The following is a 21,128-nucleotide window of genomic DNA, read 5'->3' on the forward strand; positions in this document are numbered from 1 at the left end:
AAAGTAACAAAGACTACCATTAACACACTGGAGTTTCAAACGTGTCCTCCTGCTAAAGTCAGTACATGTGTCGGCCCGTCTAAAGTTTGCTAGGGAGCATTAGGAAGCATTTCAAGGTTCTGGAGTCTTCTAGCCAGTGTCCAGATCTCAACTCCACAGAAAATCTTTGGCGGGAGTTGAAAGTCTGTGTTGCCCCAAAACCATCACTGCTCTAGAGGAGATCTGCATGGAGGAATGGACCAGTTTGTAAAGACTTACAGAAAACGTTTGACTGCTGTCATTGCCAACGAAGGGTATTTAAAAAAAGTATTGAGATGAGCCTTTTAAACTCTTAAACAATCAGACGATGTGATTTTCTTAATTTTTTCTTCATTTTGTCTCTCATAGTTGAAGCATAATAAAAATAAACTTGCACAGTTGGTGGCTGACTACATACTTATTTGTACCCTATAAGGAAAAGGAAAAGCAAAAATGAGGTGAGCTCTGTTTGCTCTTTTATCACTTTCCCTCCTGAGCACATGAAACTTCAGAGGAAAGTTAAGGGGCACCGTATGCGAAGTTAAACTAGGTCAGTGGGGACACTGGGGTTTTTTTTTTTCTTTTAGTGCCACTTGGCTCCGTTTAGGGTGGAAAACGTGCCTCATGGTCTCTTCTTATGCTCATGCATATGCATCACATGCTGCATATTAGTCATGCAAAACATAAAAAGTCATATTTGAGTGATAATAATGCTGCATTTAGTCAAGGCATAAACTTTCTGTTCACTCTTTTAGTAGTGCTTCCTGCTACTTTTAAAAGCATGAGCTCAGATGTTCAGTGTCATTTTGAAACGAGTGAGTTGATGGCAGACAACAAAAATGTGAATGCTTCCTCCAAAAAACGTCTTCAACAAATCAAGGTGTCGGATCGCTCTGCAATGTGGAGTTTTGATCTGTTCATCTTTATTTTGGATGTATTTGCACCATGCATGCATTCGTGATTGCAACAGGAAAACCATCGAATTGCTGCGGGCGGAAAGTTGTCTTCAAATCTTTGATGGAAGGGAAGGAAGAAGAAGAAGAAGAAGAAGTGGCATCAACTTTATCTCGCCGACAAGAGGAACAGCAGTTCGCAGAAAAACCATTTCCGTCCATGTGACCCTGTCTGGTTTTCCTCTGCTTCAATGTGTTTGTTCAGAACGCACTGTTCTCCCCAAGCTAGTCTCTGTTATGCAACACATCACAAAAAAACTTCAGTCACGCTTCGTTTTCTCCTTAAAGAATTGTTCATTTTTAACCCTTTCTCCTCAAAAACAAAATACAATGCACAAGTATATTTATAGATGTTGAACCTTTTATTTACAATTCCATAAAACAAAATTACTTTTCCAAAAAGTGCTTTAGTGTAGTGGAAGAAAAAGAAAGGAAGTGCGTTCTCGAAAAAGCCAAAAAGGAGAGGAAAAAAAAAGTGCTTACACATCACCATGGCAACCAAACCTCAAATAGCATATTTTATCCACGTGTTCATAGCTTCTTTGTGATAGACTAATTATCTATCTTAGTATATTACACACATTTTGTACTTACAATAGCACTACCAATTATGTGCCGCCACATGGAGAGCACATGACTGAAACAACCGACACACATCTACTGCTCACATCTACGGTGAGAGGCTGAAGGAAACCAGGCAGCCAAAGGTAGTGAAGTGTGTGATTCATTGGAAATCCATCGCTGAAGGCCCCGAAGGACTCAAAGTCTTGATGGATTGCTCCAAATGCTTTAGCTGCACCTTCTGACACCACTTTCTTTATCTTTTCTGGATAAAAGTTAAACATAAGACTCCTTAGCATAAGAAAATTCCTCAAAAACAGGGTGGCTGCACCGCCGGGACGCCACCTCATGGTGTCCCATGGATACGGACTCCGACATGGCTCTCGGACGGAAAGCCTGCCGTCGCTCCACGCCGCAGTCCTGAGCTGTTTGAGCAAAGCAGTCCTGGCTGTAGACGTGGTCGGCGGTGGAAAAGTCATAGTTCACAGAGGAGGGGCGGGACCTCCTCTCCAGCTTTTTGGCGTCTTGCACGGTCATCGAGCCGTACTGTGGAGGGAAGCCCAGGTTCTGCATGGCCTGCTCGTAGGACGGGGGCTGGCCGGGCAGCTTGCTGTCCACGTGCTTGAACACTTCGATGGCGGACTGAGGCCGTTGTCTGCGCAGAACCTCGACTGACGGGTCCGCTTCGCTCTGCGAGTCCTCCGGCAGCGTCTCGCAGGGGAAGGAGTTCTCCTTTTGAGAGTCTCTTTTGTAGCTGCTCCTGCTGAAAGCTCCCAAACTCCTGGTCCTCATGAGGACTTTGGAGGTCACTCTCATGGACTGAGAGCGCTTCTTCTCATCTGTGATGGGTCTGGGAATCTCCTGCGTAGTATCTGAGGGCTGATCGGTGGTTCTCCTAGTGTATCCCGGTGACCCTTTCGGAGAGCTGGCGAACACCGATCCCTCCGACTGATTGGAAGCTGTGCTCTCCAAGGAAGAGCAGGAACAATCCTTGCCCATGTAAGGCATCAGATCCACAGTGGTGCTGCTGCTCAGTTTGGGAAAAGACAGAGCAGAGCTGGCACCGTTTCTCTTGAGTAGGAAAGAGTCGTCGGAGATTTGTTTTTTCAGAGGCTGCTCATCAAAGGTGCTCCTCTCCATCGAGCAGTCGTCATGACTCCTAGCGTGGCCGCACAAGCTCGCAAGCTCCGCGGAGAGGAAGATGATGGGCTCAGAGCAGCGGCGGTTGATGGTCGTCTTTGTGTTCAGGGTGACATCGGACTGCCATGAGGAGGTGGTCATGCTGGGACTCAGGGAGGAGCACGAGGAAGAAGAGCCACGCTCCGTGTTTGTGGAGCTCCTCTTTTCTCCTGCTTCTCCATCTCCGTCCGGGTCTGTGCTGTCGTAGGCGGAGTCATGATGCAAGGAGGACAGGGAATCTGTCAGGAAGAAAAACAATCATCCGTCATTTATCATCCTCAAAGGAATTTGAGAATATTTGCATCTCCTGAATGATTATTTACCTTCATCCGTATCCAGCAAACTTGGAATATTTTCTCCAAGAATCTCACAGTTTTCAATCAAGAACTGAGTGAGCTCTGTGACCTGCAAACAATCACAGAAAAAGGTCACATTAAGTAAATCAAACAACAAAAGTCAAACAAAGAAGGCTTGACTTCGACCTGAAACCATTTTTTTCAGTCTGTGCCAGTCTAATCTCACATTTTTTTGCACCTCAGTGAACCGCAAAGCTTCAAAGAACCAAAAGTGAGAAAGCGCATTCATATCGAGACTCGTCACCTTTTGCATCTTCTCCCGCTGCCCGTCCAGAGGCGTGTCATCCAGCTGCAGCAGCGTGGGCCCAATGCACACCGCCAAGTTGTGGGCATCCATCTTGTTGATGTCTGCGCTCTCCAGGATGTGGTGGAGGACGCAGATCAGGTACTGCAGGAGGAGTTTGTTGGCCGCTGGGAGTTCATCTACCACCCTGGGTAGAGCAGAAAAGAGGAAGGAAGAAAAAAGAAAGATTAGTTTGGCGCTCTTTTTTGAGTTTCTACTCAAATAAAAAGTGTAAATTGCTGTAATTGTAATTAACATGGATCACGTACTTTGTGATTTCTTGAGTTCTCTGCTGGGCGTCTTCATTATTGAGCGCCGTCATCCACTTGCTGTAAAGATCTGACCTCAACAGGCTGCCGGGAAGCTCCTTCAGGAAGCTCTAAAACACAAAATGCAATGAGACATAGAATCCGAGAAGACTAAGCTTGAGTAAGGCGATCATTTAGATCCGTACCTTGAGCAGTCCGACAATCAAGACCACCGGCAGGTCCTCGAGGTCGACCTCCGCCCTGCAGTTGAGCTGCTCTCTGATGTCCTTCATGTTCTTGTTGTTGCACGGTTTCCGAAACACGCCCTCTGTGGACGGGCCTTTCTTCCTCAGCTGCACCAGCAGGTCCTGGTGGGACAGACAAGGTGAGGTGATTGAGTTCAGCAGCCTCAGTAAGAAGCTTGTATGTTTACATGGTTCTCATTAGCAAATAAGCTGCCGTGTATTAGCCCTGAATGCTGAATAAGGTCATGCACGACCACAATTAAATCTTATTTTCATGATGGAGCAACTCCTGCATCTAAGTCCAATTTTATCTGGCTTATAAAGTGTAAAAAACTGAGCAAAAATGCTTTTAAAAGTTAAAAACAAAAGCTTACCATGATTGGTTTGGGGAGCGAGTAATCATTGGGGCAGATCTTGCCAAGCTGCTGCCCGAAAAGCAACCCTTTGGTCCCCGATTCTGCCCGGCATGCTTTGTTGGAGGAGCCCTTCCTCAGCTTCATCTTGTTCCTCACTAAGTTCCACTTGGTCTCTGATTGGAAAAGAAACAATAGCTCCATCAGCATCGGTTCTGCTGCTCCGTGACGCAACCAGATGTGCAGAAGTCAAAGCCAGCGGAACAGAAATGTTATCTTCACAAATACAATAAGTTTTTTTTTTTCTGCTTTGTGGTTATCCTCTCAGAGAATGCTAGAGGCCCTCCCTCCAAACTCACCAATGAGCTGTGTCGACCTCTCGTCTTGGTTGTTCAGCTGCTTTGACAGAACAAAGTTCTTTGCATCTCCCTGGCAACAAAACAAAAAAAATTGTCATGACGATCATGCAAGAGGAAGACAAGCAGAAGAGGAAGGGTGTGTGTTTTTTTATAATCTAACGGGCCACATCACAACACGTGACAGACTTTTAGTCATTCATTTAATCTTCATGAACTTAATTAATAACCAACACAGTGTTTTAATTACCTCGATGGGAAGATCAATCATTTGCTCCATGCCACCTCCGGTCAGAGTTTTAGTCTGTGAGAACAAAGACTGTAAGAATCCCTTCTGACTTTTAATTTTCGTATAAGTTCGGGAGGACAGAGACTTACTGCGATGCTGCCACTCAACACCTTCATGAGGACGTCTGGGGGTGAAGAAGCAAAACCCGCTCTCACTCTTGCATTCAAAATGTTCCTGTAAAAGGAAAAAAAAATACACTTTTTACATTTATTTACCTTAAAAATTCAATTTACTACTATTTTTCATATATTTTATCTCCTTTTTTAGCATTAAAGGAACAAAGTTTATATGTTAAGGATGCTTTCTTGCTTTTTTCTTTCCATATAGATGCCCAAATTGTCTAAAATAATTCATAAAAGTCTGACTGAAAGAAAGTTTAGTAAGTGACTGAACATAAACACATAAATTACCTGCGAAGAGTATCGCACCAGTGTCCTTTCACTTCAGGCGAGCTGCAGACAAAAAAACAACAGCATGCTAGGAGGTACTAATCCACAGAGAGAATCCAGTGAGCTGTCGCAGGGCACTTAGAAGGACTGAGGCAGCGTGCGCGCCCACTGATTCTTTTAACAATTCTGGGGGAGTGTGCAGCCGTGTCACTGGAACAGGAAACAGCGTCACGGCGTGCCCCGACCAGACATCTTCCACTTCCTCCTATTGGCTGCAGCTTTGCTGCGGCTTCACATCCATCAGTGGAAACAGGACGATGACACACAAACGCGTATACCTACACCTGCACGGCTTCACCTTCAGTAACCTGTGTTTTTTGGTGCCAGTGGCGAACATGAAGGCAATCTGTCAGGGTTGACTGAAAGATTTATAAGAGTGGGAGGGCAGCGGCAGAGAAACTTTCACATGTTGAATCATTGCCGAAGTCTTAAAAATCAAACAAAACAACTCAGATGTGGAATTCCTCGCCTTCTTGGAAGAGAATGAGTGAAAAGTAACTTTAGAGTTTGATTGTGAGGATTTTTGCGAGAAACGTGGGAGTGGAAGTGAGCTGTCGTTGAAACCAATCTGATCAGAGATCAATTTACCCGTTTTACTTTTATTCATCACTTTTGTTACTGTAAGTTCTGGCACTTCTTGCTTCAGGCTGCTGCTCGCTCCGTCCTGGTTTAGCGGTCAGTCGGACACTTCCCAATTCTGTCTTGTGATGCTGCGGGGGAAGACTTTCTCTTTGCAACTTCCTACATTTCATAGATCATATGACATTTTACTATCTGTACTGGCTTTCATTGGAAAGCTGTAAATTCTTGTTAACCAATGACTTGCAAAAAAACAGTTGTTGATTGCACGATGACAAACAGGTGAGCAGAAATCAAAGGATGATGGGTAACCTTTAAAAATCAGCCTCTGCGCTTCCTGTCTGCGCCTAAGAAGCTGAGTCTAAAAACAGATTGTGAATCGGATGAGCTGTCGGCTCACCAGAAACACACAAGACAGAAGCTGAGTTCCCAGGCCAGGACGATGGTCAGTCTGAGGTCGAACTCCGCGATCGTGGCGTCCTCTTCGTCCTCCAGCTCGTCCTCGAAGCCGTAAAGCCAGACATCCTCCAGGTTCACTCTGTGCTTGAGGCGGTAGGTGGCCATCGATCTGAAAAACACAAGCATCATTTATCAGTGTCCACTACAAACTTCACTTCCCACATTTCTGTCTCGGTTACCAGTTCTGTCTTGTCATCATGAATTTCTGCAAATTCCCCGTTTTCTTTTCTGTAAGACGCCTGTTGTTGTTCTTGAGCTGATTTACATGTTTCAAAGCAGGAATGATTCATCTATTTTCACAAAGGTGAGTAATAAATAATCAGTGCGGGAAATCGTTATTTTTTTTTACTTTAAGACACCTTCATATAGCCACAAAGAGCAGTCAAGCTCGACCCTGGTGACCTCTGTGTGTCTGCAGCATCATGCTGAGTGCTAGTCGATGGAAGTGATCATATTAAGGATTCAGGAGGTGTTTCCCCCCAAAAAAGAGCTCCTCCTATAAAAATAAAAACAAAAATATGACAAATATTGCTCAACAAATTAAGGGTAGTGAAATAAAAAATAAACGTGTGGTTTGGAACTATTCTCACGTGATTTTTTTTTTTTTTCTGTTCCATTCTCGCCGAAAATCTGAAAAACACCCCTGAAGGAATGAAAGCTCTGAGAATGAGTAATGATTGTTCGGGTTTGAGGCGCCGACAAGCCTCAAAGTGTGTTTACTGTACCGCTGTGTAGTCCCAGCTGTGTGCATGTAGCACACGACACAGGAAAAGTGGGCAGCTTGTGGTACAGAGATGACTGTGATGACACTCCCACTCAAAGGAGCCTTTGATAAACAGATCCAGTGTGAAAGGTGAAGAAAAGAAGAAAATATTAAAAGATTAGGACATGAAGATTAGTAAGGAATGGATACTTAACCCATGAAGATCCAAACCCATTTTCCTTAAAATAAAAGGATGTGGAACTCACCACAAACCGAGTGGATCACAGAACCGAACGGATATTTTTCTGTTACACTCATGTCACTATGGGTTAAAGATTTAAACCTTTTCTAAACTTTTCCTAAAATCGAGCACATTAGGAGCTAAGATTAAAATATAAGGACATTTAATGATAAAATAATGCTAAAACTTTGGTTGAAAAATTTAAAAACTCAATTTTAAGAGTTTTTTTCATCAATTTAGTTGTTATGGAATCAAAAATTTAGATTTATGTTCTAAGAATGAGGGATTTATTGAAATAGACTATGATATTATCCTAATTTTGTCATATTTTGTTCTAAAATTATCCATTTCCACTTCTTACACTTGTTTTTTTGTCACTTTTATCAAATTAAATCACATCAAATTCAAAATATACAAACTATTTGCTTCGTATTCACCAAAAATAGTCATTTTGGGGCTAATTAGCATTTCATCTTAAGTAATTCTATTTAACAATTAGGTTTTTTAGCTTATTTTTCTCTTTTTTTAAAGCTTGTGTAGTTTAAGATTTTGCTAAAGATAATTTTACTACTTTCAGGTGATTTTCTTTTTCAGATTAGAGCTTTTTTTCCTAACTTTGGGATATTTAGTGAGATGTTTTATGACATTTTTCCCATTAAAAAAATAATAAAACTTCAAATCCATACTATGAGGACTTTCAAAAAAAAAATTGCTGATTTTGATTTAAAAATGAAAACAGTTTTTGTAGTAAATCCTACAAGTTTCCACTCATGTGACTTCTCTTGAAGGGAAGTACCCAACTTTTCTATTTTGACCAGACAAAGTGACAAAAACGAGCGAACCATCAAGGAGATTCCCCAACAGTCCAAAGTAGAAGTCCAAAAACACACGCTTTGTCTCAACTTCCTCTTTCGCTTTGCACTTTGGTTGGCTAATTTGATGGTTTGACATTTTCCACAGCTTTTTGAACGTGACAGCTGCACGTCTCGGTTTTATTTTGTTTCACAAACTATATCAATATTCCAAAACCATCCTCCTGGTTTTTTTTCTCACTTGAGCTTAGCAAAGACGATGACATCTCTGAAGAGGAACAAGTGTCTCTCTCTGGTCTTGTGGCCCTGTGAGACCTGGACGCATTCATCCAGCAGCAGCTCTCCGTTTTCGCTGGTCAGTCCCAGGACGAACGGGCTCTGCTCCACAGACACCTCCTCCCTGAACCGAAGGAGACACAAAAAAGTGGTTGGTAAGAATGGGTTATAACAGCTTAAACAGAGACAACAGATCAGCTGCAAACAGACACTTTCAATGTTTAAATCACGTTTTTTCCCCTTGAAATGTTCTTTTATGTGAAAATGTCCATCAAAAGAGTTCCATTCTATACACACTTTCAAAAGCTTATTTTTACACATTCAGCTTCTAATTCTTTTTTTAATCTTTCAGCCTCTTTGCTTTGACATATAAACCCATCAGTCAAACAAAAACAATAATAAATGGTATCTCTGTGACTAAATGCTGCTGATTCTCAACTACATTTTTAGACTGACTCCAACTTTATTTGTCCCCAGAATCTAAAAAAATCCAACAACAAAATGGTTTGAGAGGTGAACATTGTGCTTTTGTACCACGAATGGCTCAAAATTCTTCCCAAAAACGTGTTCAACATCCTTGAAATAATGGACAGAAGAACAGAAAGTAGCCGGGTCAGAACAAGAGACAGAACAAACATTCTTTTCTTTATTTTGGTATTTACTTGAGTGATCTGGAAACCAAACTGGAACAAATTAATCATCAAAGAGTAAATTGGTCTGCACTGACACACATCATTGTGCTTAATTGCATTTTTGATCCACGTTTGGTGACAAAAAACATTGAATTAAAAAAGTGAAATTTATCTGATTCATAAAATATTTGCTTTAGTCTTCCACAGTTTACATTTAACCTTCAAAAACATATAAAATGTGATTTGAGAGATTTAAAAAAAGGTTTATTAAAGTTGGGTTTTGTGCAAGAATGAATCCATTCATTCATTTCAAACCGAAATGTACTTTAAACCCTAATTTTTTTTTTTTTTACAGTTTCCATATTGGACACAAATCGTAAATTTTATTAAATGAGAATTTAATTAAAATGTATTAAACCTGTCACAGATTATTAATCAACTTAATCAATTATTCTCATAAATATAAATATTATTTTTTTTTTTTACTGAAATCTTTCCACTATGTGCATTTTTGGAACTAATTAGCTAATGGATCAAAATAAATACAATAAAAAATACAGTTTATGTAAAGATCTGAAAAATTAGAAAACTAGATTAGTCAAATTTTGCCAAAAATAACAATTTTCAACACTTATTTCAATGAAAAACTTTTCAAAATTGTCGTTGAGCTCTACATTTATGCTGTATTAGAGGTTCTTTGTTATAGTGTTTTGCTTAATATGCTAATATTTTTAAGAAAACTTTGAATTTTGTGTTTTTAGATACTTATTTTACCAGATATCTAGAAAATGAATATTTAAATAATGCAACTGGATAATAAAATTCTGCAAAAACACAAAAGTTCGTCATCTTTTCATGTAAATGTGATTTATTGATTTAAATAAAGACGCAATTGGTCAAAAAGTGAACTTTTAAACAGTAAATACATTATGAAGCATTAATTGAAAGCTGACGGAATAAAAATGCTGATGATGGACAGTGAAAGCAGCGTTTGTGAAGGTGAACCTGATGTGGGGCACAAATTTAAATATTCAAGCGGGGTACTTTCCCCGTCAGACGTATGAGACAAACAATCAAAAACAAAGTGGGAGAAGAGAAGTTGATGCATTCTCGCTTACGCTCACACAAAAACAACAACTAATTAGTTATTTCAGGAACTCTAGCATGAAAAGAGCTAAACGTCATGTGTTTTTTTCAAGAACTATTAAGGAGTATTTCCTGTTTAGCAAATGTCAACAGCCGTTTTATTAAGATTTCCTCTGTGTTTATGCGAGTGGGTTTCCCATTACGGTGAGAGTCACAAACGTCCCCCTGACTGGGTGGATGTGTGAAAGTGGGCCGTGGCTGACATTTTGCAGCTTCTATCGGCGCCCACTGCTCTGGTGGTCTAGACGTAGGGGTTTCTCAAACGTCAGACATCGAGTAGGGGCGATGTGTGACTTGGTGAAAGTCCAGTCTGAAGGCGTTGTTAAAGTTTTCTTAAAAATGTAATTTACCTAAATTAAAGGATTTTCATTTTAATGAAAAAGTTCTAACTTTAACACCTCAAAGATGGAAAAATGTCATTTTTACCTCAAGAGTTGTAGACTAAAAGTGAGACAGCTTACTTTTAAATACTTTTTATTGAGTGTAAACTTTACATTTCCAATTTAATCTTCCTACAAGTATACTTTTACTCAAGTATACTTAAAAAATTGACTACTTTTTGCTCAGAATGACAAATGTGTTGTACTAAAACACCAGTCACAGCTGCCTGGCTCTAAAAACCCACGAGGTAAATCCCCTCTGAGCTCCGTGTGCAGGTGGGATGACATGGTGACAGCACGCCGTTTGTCGACTCTCTATATGAGTTCTCACACGTGGAAACATCAGAGAGCGGAAGTTAGCTTCTCTCTGTGCTGACATCTGCAGGCCGGAGGCTGCAGAGAGAACAAATGAAACTGAAATGGATGAAATAAACACGTTTTCTGAAGATTTGTTGCTCCTGAAAACTGAATTCCTTCATTATTCTGCAATAAATTGGTGCTTAAATAGTTTTTTTTTCAAATAAGAAATAGAGAAAAATGTAGCTTTATGCTAAACTTGTCATTTCAATTTGAGATTAAATTAGAGATACATTTTAAAACTTAAAAATTTGGAAATGCAGAAAAAAATAACATTGTAAAATAGTACTTTGTGTAATGTTGTTTATGTTTTTGTATTTAAGCAGAGAGAACACACACACAGTTAATATTTGACATTCAAAATGAGAATCAGTTTAAAGGGAACGTCACGGTGGTGTAGTGGTTGGCCCTCCAGCCTCACAGTTTGAAGGTGTGGTTCAAATCCCCGCTGGGTTTTTTACATTCGTGGGTTTTTTTCGGGGCACTCCCACTCTCTAAAAACATGATTAATGAGTGATACTAAACCACCCTTTAGGTGTGAGTGTGTGACTCTGCAACGGGCTGCCAGATTGTGCTCCACCTTCACCCTAAAACAGCTGGGTGGGTTCCAGCATCCATCTGAACATAATCGGAAACAAGGAGGTTTTGAAAATGAACGGATGGAAAGGATCTGCTGGAAAATGTCCAACTTTTCAAAAGTAAATCTGAGAGTTTGTTCTTTAGACTATGTAATTAAGTAATAAAATAGAGGATTCTTATGTCTCCATCCACTACTTTTCACTTAAGCAGGAGTTTTTGTAAACAAAGAAAATGAAAACTAAAATCTAAAAACATAGTCAGTAACTTTTTTTTGCCTTTTTAGGTTCTGATGTACGATAAATAAATAAACAAATACCTAAATATTTCTTGTGTATCATCAGATTAGTATTGTATTTTTGAGAAAACTGTGTAAATTCCCTAACATTATTCCAAAACTTTAAAAAACTGAATGTATTAATGAATTAATGTATCATATTTCTTAAAAAAGAGTCAAAAGGAACTTGCAAAAATGTAAAAGGCAGACCCAAAAAACTTGAATAAAACAAACAAAAATAGATAATAAATAAGATGCCACCAAATACTAAGAATTAAAAGCCATTCTAAAAAGTTAAGTCTGATGTTTAAATCTGTTTAGGTTTGAAATTGGAACCTAGAAAAACTTAAAATCCAACTACTTTGATCTGTTTCAAAAGTGTTTTAAATATACATTTTACGGAAAATTTAAAAAAAATGCCTTTTTTAGGACATAGTTTCTGCAGAGTAACAGTAGGGCATCAGAAATTAACCTATGAGTCGCGGGAGTTCTGTTGGCGCAGAAGTAAGCCTCCACTGATATCCCATCATCCTTTTGTTTACACTCTCTCCCATTAGCTTACAGCGCTAACATTAGCAATGCAACAAAAATGGCGAGCAATATCAGAGCCATCCAGGGTATAGTTTTGATCCAGATGGCAGCTCGGACGGGGAAAATGAAGACGTTATTGGATCTATTTGTCCACAAGTGTAAGAATCAGAACAGAACGGAGCTGTGTCACAAAAGAGAACTTTTTCAAAATAGCTTTTTTTCATCTAAACCTACGGAAGAGGATTAGGGCCACTGGAAAAAAAAAGCCCATGAAAAATTCTGACTTTAATCTCAGAATTCTGACTTTTTTCTCAGAATTCTGACTTTAAAGTCAGAAATCTGACGTTAATCTGAAATAGCATTTACGAAATGCTAGCATAGTCTTTAGCACTTTTATTTACAAATTCCAATAAAATAAATCTGTTTTACTCACCTTTTGCTCCTTTATGAACACAGTAGCCTCATCTGGTTAGCTTAAAGCACGGAAAAAGAAACGTAAAGAGGACAATTTTGTTTGTTTCTCTCCAGTTTGCAGGACTCCGGTGTGCTGCTAGCTAGAGCTAGCTGCAGAATGGTGCTCACGGGCCTCCGTAGTTCTGACTTTTTTCTCGGAATTCTGACTTTTTTCTCAGAATTCTGAGATTAAAGTCAGAATTTTTCATGGGCTTTTTTTTTCAGTGGCCCTAATCCTCTTCCCTATAAACCTGATCCATCAAAATTTTAATAAATAAATACTCAGAAATATAGTTTTAATTCTAAATTGTTTCATATATTGTCCTCCATCACGTGTAAGATGCTACAAGAACAAGTTAAAAACATAATTTTTATTGGAGTAAAAATATTGAATAAAAATATATTCGACTGTCTCCTTTAGTCTGGACTGGAAGAAAGCGTATGATGTTGTTCCAATTCTAAGAAATTTGACTTTCTGTGGCCTTTAAGGTCAAATCTACAACACTATAAACCCCAATAAACTACAACAACCGACGTGTTTTACTGTAAAGGCAGAAACTGACATAACCAGAGATGCTCACCTGATCGGAGACCACGGCATTCCCAAAGCTTTCCCGAGAACCAGTGATGGAGCGGAGCGTCGACGCTGAGCCAGATGTCTGAAATGCTGTGAGGAAAAAACAAGTTGATCTTAATGAAATGTGTTAGTAAAGCACCAATTTTCAACCGAAAATCCCAATTATAGTAAAGCTATAACCAGTAAGGTGGTGAAATTGTTCTATAAAATAACGTAAATAAAAATTTCCAGCTGAACTAAATTCAGAAATAGCATAAATCTGTTGTTACTGCTACAAGAAAGACACTCAAAAACACTAGAACATCTGTTATAGGAAAAAAGATAGGTCATTTCAAACCTAGCAGAGAAAGAAAGAGTTGTTGAAAAACAACCTCCAGCAGTCCAGGTCTAAAGCAACTGAACTGAAGGGATACCTCAGGGTCACCCGGGCTACAGGCTGCATAGCAAAAAGAAAAGTTTAGATGTTCACATCCTGGAATGAAGCAATAAATCTGTTTCAAAGGGGCCTGACAGCTCTGTCACCCACTCTAGGTCCAGATAGATGAACCAAAAAGTCTCTGAAATAACATGGAGGTTGTCTGTTTAAAGCCATATGTGAGGAAAGTATGAAAACGTGTGTGCCAATCAGGTCTAACTGGGTCAAAGTAGCCTCCGGTAAACTGCAGAACTGGGTTTTAAAAAAACATGATCATTAGTTGCTCAGATTATTGACATTTCTGTGCATTTTCGGACCATTTTTCATCTTTGATTCTTTTATTTTTAGACTTGCTGCCTTAGGTTCTCCTGCAAGGAGTCTTAAGGAGGTGCAAGTTATTAAAATTTCAAAACAGACAGAATTCAGAATATATGGAGGGAGATGTTTGTTTGTTTGTTTGTTTTCAGGTCAGCATGGACAGAAATTCTCACTTATAGATGAAACTGTTCCGGAATTACTGCAAATTTATACAGTAAGGCAAATAAAATCCAAACCTGCAGACCTTAATCCTAGTTTTTCAGGATATTTAATTGTTTAAAATTAAATTTTGTTTAGAAAAAAGGAGTTTGGGAAAGTTTTATACAAGTTTTTTTTTTTGGTATAGTGGAGCTGCAGTTGCCAACACAGTTTTCAGTCAATAACAGCAAAAGAAAATTAGCTTAATGGGAGATTTTTTAGTGATTTTGTCTACAATTAAGGACATTTTTGATTAAATTGAACAAAGAAATTAGGTTATTATAAGAGGTTAGATCTATTATTTAAAGTTGTCTCATTTAGAAATATTGATTTCATTTTAGATTTTTTTTAAACAAACAAAACAAGAACATATATTTAATAAAACAAAATAATTTCAATAAAAAAACCACAAAACTTCTCCAAAAAGATATTTAAAAAATAATAAAAGGTACTGAGTCCTTTTTTTAAGAGTTAAATATCCTATTTAAAACTATCACACTTATATAAATTAAGAATAAAACTGAATTTGGAAAACTTTCACAGAAAATGAGACAAAAAGGTAAATAAATCTTCATTTTATTTGTTATAATTTTCTATAAAGACTTTATATGTGCTTGCGTTTGTTTTATTCTATCATTGCAACTTTGCAAACTTCTGAACAAAAAGTTCAGACTTTCTGGAGATGATAACGAGATTTAAAAAAAGCATAAAATAATCAGATGTAAGCCTACTTTTTACAGACAGAAAAGAGAAAAGGAAGAAAAATTGTCTTGCAGGTTTTACTTTGAAAAATTTAAGCACTTTGTAAGTACCAGACAGATATTAACTCTTTTTTTGCATTTTCTTTGTTTAAAAATTCACCCAACCAGATGTCCAAAAAACTGAACATTTACTGAGACACATTAGCTCAAAAGAGTGATTTCAGATTGACCATCTTGGAACAGTCACACCCTGAGATCATCTCCAACAGGACCTGGATCACCTTTGGCAGTGTGTGTGGATCAATACTCACGGGGCGCAGTGAAGCCGCATCGTCGTAGCTTCCCCTCCTCATGGCTGCAGTCTCATAATCCAAAGGGTCCATGCTGCGTTCTTCCAGCAACCCCCGTGTTTTCCTTGAGTTTTTGCAGCAACTTCTGAGCTGGGAAAAGCCGTCAGCGTCTCGGTTTGTCTGGGTGCAGATTGAGCGGCTGCAGAAAGGGAGCCTCCTGTTCTGAAAAACAGCTTCTAAGTGGTGCTAATGAGAGTTTGAACAATAGAGGCCTGGCCGGCGCACAAAAGAGGGTTTCTGTGCCTGACCTGGACCGGTTGTGGGACTATAAACCCAGCTAGCAAACAACACACACAAACGCCCTCTGCATCCGTCCATCCCTCCCTCTGAGCATCCCAGCCTGTGCTGTCATGCTCCAGTGGGGTGGCTTCTTCCCATAATGAGTTTGCTATGTGTCCCATTAGAGGGTGTCACCTCGCCCCCATTTTCAGGATAATGAGGGTAGCAGTGGACCCACATGCCAAACAGGTCCTCTCACATGTATGTCCTCAGAATTGTGGAGGATTTAATATAAAATAATCACATTTATATAGTTGCTTTGATTGTCGAATAGTCGGTACTTTATTTGGGTAACATATCTGAAGCTAAAGACCAATATTTGGTAAAAATAGTGTTAACTGCAGCTAGGAAGGTCATCACTAGAAGGTAAAACCTGAGTCACTAACTCTCACAGAGTGGATAGATAAAGTGGAAATGTCTTTATTATGGAGAAATGGATCTTTGCCTTGAGACTGAAAGATGACAAATTCTGGGAAAATTTGGGCAAATGGACTGCATACAATTTCATTCCCTTTTATTTTCCCTCACTTTGTCTATATAAAGTTCTAATACAAGCACAAGAATTGTTTAAATCCATGTAAATCTTGTCATACGCTGTTCAAACTCAATAGAATTTAAAGTTAAAAGACCTAAAATTGTTTCTTTAGGCAAAAAATTGTAAAAAATCAAACTAAATCCTGGTTTTAAACCACTTTTAGCCCTTTTGGACCAATCAGAGAAACAGACCCAGCTCCCGGCCCAGTTCTCATGCAAACTCAACCATAAAGGACGCTTGATCCTCAGCTCCGCCTCTCATATGGAAATGACCTGCTAAAAGTATGGCTGAAAACAAACAAACAAAACTTTAATAAATCAACCAAGACAGAAAAATCAATAAAAACTTTATTTTTTTTCTATTTCCTGTTTCTTTAGGTGAGGAGTGTCAATCAGTTGTTTAGTTCAGGTGGCAGCTAAAGGGTTAAAATCCTTGGTTTGTCCTATGTATGAACTTTTTAGAGGAAAATTATTTATTAACAGATCTCATGTATTAAAGAAGCAGCAAAACCGTGTGAAAAAAGGACCTTTTTGTGACCACTTAATCCATCCTGATCTGCTCTAAATGTGGACCTTCGTCTCCCATCCAGAACCAACATCTGACCTCCAACCAGTTCTTAGTTTCAGCTCAACTACTTTGCCCAAATTTCCTCACTATTCCCCTCCCAAAAAATAAAAATAAATGAAAACACACAGTTTGGGACTATCTAGCACCCTAGATTAAAAAAAAAAAACCTAATCGGACGCCATGCTCACTATTTTTTAAGTAAAAATCTAATAAATATGAATATTTTTTAAAAAATATTTACAAATCCATGAAAACGTGTGTGATTCATAGAAAGTTAATTAAAACACATTTATCCAGGTGAAAAATCAACCACAATGCATTGTGGTCTATATTAGTGAGCCTTGTTGCACACTTGTTTTTCTCAGAGACTTCTGAGAAATTTCTAGGAAACGTTGGTAGATTCGACAGCTCTACATGTAGCTGTCACATAGGAGGAAAAATCAGAAATCAGAAAAATTAGTATTGCAGGACAGAAGAAGACGTTCAAACAAACAAACAAACAAACGGCACTTTTTCTCTGCTGCTGTCGTCATTCCACTCTGCCTTTGATCCTGCCGGACCCCCTTCGTCTTTACCCGGTGAAGTTAATGGTTTCCATGTGATCCTCAAAAGCTCAGCATGAGGCCAATTCAGGAGAGGCCGGTGCTTGATTGCTCTGATCCTGGCTGTGATGGGCTGCTCCTTTTTCCAGAACCTCAGTCACCGTTAGCGCTTCGATCTAGACTTTAATTATGTTGTCAATAGTCAGTTTGAGTATTCTTAATGATCTTCTGAGTTTCAACATTTATGCGTAAAAAGACTATTTGCTTTTCTTTCAGCTTTAGCTCTGGTAAACAAGGTTTGTGTTTTCTGTAGTTGTTTTTTTATTGAGTGTTTGCTCATGGTGAACTCCTAACAAAGCTTTTTGGCGAAGTGAAATGCAATTAAGTTCTGCAGCTGATTTGGAGGACGGAGGAAACACTGCCCCGCTTTGTGGCTGCGTTCATCAATGGCGTCTATTGTCAGGAGGGTTACATCACCGGCGACGCATTCACAAAGCCCGCTTAAACATCCCAGCGCTTGGCTTCATGAAAACACACACGTTGTAACGAGGAACCCAAAGTGTAGCTTCAGTTCCTGCGTTCAGAATCTCTCGGGTCACGTTCAGCCTCTCGATCGGTTTGGTGTTTGTGGGCATGTGACATTTCCACTCATGAAGGCATCGGGAGGGGGGTTTCCACAGGAAGCGAGAACAAGATGAGCCGACGGCTATCAGAGCAGATAGGTGCCAGTTCCCTCCTGGCCTGCAGCCGTCACTGACCAGTTTTTGCAATTCCTCCTTCTTAGCAAATACTTTGCACTCAAAAACTCACCATCATTCGCATGAATCTAGTACCCCGGGGAAGGTGAATTTTAGGCACCCCCTCCAAAAGTAGGAGGCGAGGAAAAAGGTTGTGGCGAAATTTGGCAATTTTCACATTTTTTTTGGAGGAGTCTTCACAAAATTCCACAAACGTACCTCCAGGTAAAGTATACATCATTTTGTTGACCTTTGACCTCGGGAACAGGAACATCTTGAATTTTTCAAGAAACTTACCTTTAGTCCCTTCTACAAGTTTAAACTCCTCCCAGAGATTTCAATCTATCACCTCTGAACTATTCGAGCATCATTGTAGGAAACTACGTGGAGACAAAATATTGCTTTTAAAATGTGTAAAGTGACGCTTCCCTGTTGCCTATACATCTCTTTTTAACCAAAATATCATGAAATGAATCGTTGGCTCGACCTAAACAAAACAATATAGATAGATAAATACATGGATACTTAAATAGAAACTTTATTAATCTGACTAGGGCAGGGGTCGGCAACCTTTAACAGTAAAAGAGCCATTTGGTCTCGTTTTCTACTGATCAAAATCTTAACCTTTTACCTTTAGTAGAGGCCAAATTAGCGTAAAATCTTGCTCGTTACTTAATTATTAGCTGAACTGCAAATTAGCATAGAATTCCTCTGTAAATTAAATCAACCCAAAATGTTAGCATGTTGCTAAAAGAGAAGCTAATCTCTAAATTAGCATTAAAACTCAAGTAGATAACAAATTAGCCAAAAATGTTTGCATATATTGCAAAAATATTAGCTTAACTCCAAATTAGCATAAAAACTAGCTTGTTGTTTAATTACTAGTTGAACTCTAAAATCGCCTCAAATTTCTTAGTAAACTTTTTGGTCAAAATGTTAGTATGTTGCTAAAAGAAAAGCTAAACTCTAAACTAGCATTAAAAGTCCAGTAGATAAATTAGCCAAAAATGTTCGCATATATTGCAAAAACATTAGCTAAACTCCAAATTAGCATAAAAACTAGCTTGTTGTTTAATTACTAGCTGAACTCCAAAATCGCCTCAAATTTCTTAGTAAACTTTTTGGTCAAAATGTTAGCATGTTGCTAAAAGAGAAGCTAAACTCTAAATTAGCATTAAAACTCCAGTAGATAACAAATTAGCCAAAAATGTTTGCATATATTGCAAAAATATTAGCTAAACTCCAAAGTAGCATAAAAACTAGCTTGTTGTTTAGTTACTAGCTGAACTCTAAAATCGCCTCAAATTTCTTAGTAAACTTTTTGGTCAAAATGTTAGCATGTTGCTAAAATAGAAGCTAAATTCTAAATTATCCCCCAAAAACTTCAGTAGATAAGAAAATTAGCTGAAAACATCAGGATTTTTTCTACAACATTAGCTAAACTCAAAATTAGCCTAAAACCTCCAGTGGATAAAAAAACTAGCAAAAAATGTTAGCATGTTTCTAAAATAGAAGCTTTTTTGAAAATTACTATCATTTCATCTTTCTTCAGCCAGATAGCCACCATGGAGAGATAAAAGAGCCACACGAGGCTCTGGAGCCAGATGGTGCAGACCTCTGGACTAGGGGAAAGTGGTGGTGGTAGGGCAACACAAATGCAAGTTGCCCAAAGTTGGGCAGCAGATGTCAAAAATCAAGCATCTTTGATCTGTGTCGCAATAGAATGCCACAGATTAAAGTTAAACCAAAAATATATTAATATTATATGACATTGATTCATGAAATTAAAAACATCCACACAAACAGACTCCCATGTGTCCATCCATGCAGCAGCCGTGCGTCATCGCACAGCACTTGAAGAGGGTCATCAAGGCATTGAAATCTAGGTTAAGGAAAGGGGAGGAATGTAGATTTCCATGACAACCGACTCTGCTTGTCGCACTTTCAGCGCATTTGTTTTGGTTCGGACAACGTATTGTGCCCTCGGCCAGGGAGCTCCTGATTGTTTTGGCAAAGACAGGACAAAAAACCTCCGTTGCTAAGGAAATCCAAAAACGTACTTGTGCGGATCCTTTAAAAAATGACATCAATCTCTTCATCGCCCCCAGGTGAACAACAAATAAAATGGTTGCTATGGAGATAAAACCAAAAAGATATATATTTTTCATGAATTTGTCACATGCAGCTCTGACCAGGGAGGCAGAGGTAGAGGGGAAAGGGGGCGATAAGGTTGTGGCGAGGGCTTGTGGCTTTTATTCTGTTGAAGATGTTTTTATGAAATAGTTTGAGGCGTTTGATCGCCCTCAGTCAGCGGTCCAGGATTAACTGATCTTTCATGCAGAGAACTGAGAACTGATTGTGTCATGAGTGCCAGGAACTTTTATTTTTAAAATTATTATTAACATTCATGAATCATTTAAGTGAGTGGGATGACATTAGGGTAGGTGGACTGTGCATGAATTGATTTGATTTTCAGAAAATCTGGCCAGAATAAAGAAAAAAATATCTATATATGGTGTTTTTTTTTTGTTGTTGTTGTTTTGGTTTGAACCATACGATTGAAAAAAAGTAAAAATTAATAAATGACTCGAACAAGAAAACTTTGGAGGTCATTTCCACAGTAGCTTTGTATTTTTTTTTGGATTTGCTTTGAACTCATCCAAACTCAATGAATAAAGTCAATTCTCCTAATTTGCCACAGTGCCTTCAGCGTCAAATTCGTTTCAATCTCTCATATTGACTCTTTGAAGTGAAAATGCTTTTTTACTTCACTTATCATTCAGTACTAAGTTCCAGTTTAACGGTTTTTAAATGAACCCTTTTGATTTATGGAAATGAGAGGGCTGAATTAACACTGGAAAGTAGAGATTTGGGAGCTCTTTAATGCAGCTTTTGTTGAACGTAAAACATCAAAAGTATACAAATATAACAGGACGATAATGGAAGTTCAGCATTCACCTAAAGGAAAGTTCATGAAACTGAGAAAGCTTTTTCTTTTATTGTCTATGTTTCTGTGACAAGAATTACAATAATTCATAAATAGCACCAAAAATGAAAGGATGCTTTTTTTATTTAATAAAAATCAATTTTAATTCATGCAGATCCATTAGATTGAACAGATTTTTTGGATTTTTTTTACACAGTATTGTACAAATCCAACATTTACGTGTTCTAAAGGTGTATCAGAAGGTCAGAGT

The 21,128-nt window shown here is 38.6% G+C and overlaps 1 protein-coding gene across 3 annotated transcripts; it reads right to left on the reverse strand.

The window, feature by feature from the left end:
• Positions 1-587: 587 nt before the first annotated feature.
• Positions 588-15,691, reverse strand: tagapb (T cell activation RhoGTPase activating protein b). Of its 3 annotated transcripts, none has more exons than XM_024291850.2 (14): positions 15,233-15,691; positions 13,294-13,379; positions 8,326-8,484; positions 6,270-6,437; positions 5,252-5,293; positions 4,931-5,015; positions 4,803-4,856; positions 4,556-4,625; positions 4,218-4,372; positions 3,805-3,966; positions 3,620-3,729; positions 3,312-3,498; positions 3,035-3,116; positions 588-2,950 (listed from the first exon to the last, which is right to left on the reverse strand). In XM_024291850.2, the coding sequence occupies exons 1-14, from the start codon at positions 15,302-15,304 to the stop codon at positions 1,809-1,811; spliced, it is 2,574 nt and encodes an 857-aa protein (XP_024147618.1). In that variant the 5' UTR covers positions 15,305-15,691; the 3' UTR covers positions 588-1,808. The 3 variants fall into 3 exon arrangements, with proteins under 3 accessions (XP_024147618.1, XP_024147619.1, XP_024147620.1); XM_024291851.2 differs by lacking the exon at positions 15,233-15,691 and adding an exon at positions 13,627-13,748; XM_024291852.2 differs by lacking the exons at positions 13,294-13,379; positions 15,233-15,691 and adding an exon at positions 12,693-12,840.
• Between the last annotated feature and the right edge of the window lie 5,437 nt (positions 15,692-21,128).

This window comes from Oryzias melastigma, linkage group LG24 (assembly GCF_002922805.2).
Source record: "Oryzias melastigma strain HK-1 linkage group LG24, ASM292280v2, whole genome shotgun sequence".
In the NCBI taxonomy this organism is placed as follows: Eukaryota; Metazoa; Chordata; class Actinopteri; order Beloniformes; family Adrianichthyidae; genus Oryzias; species Oryzias melastigma.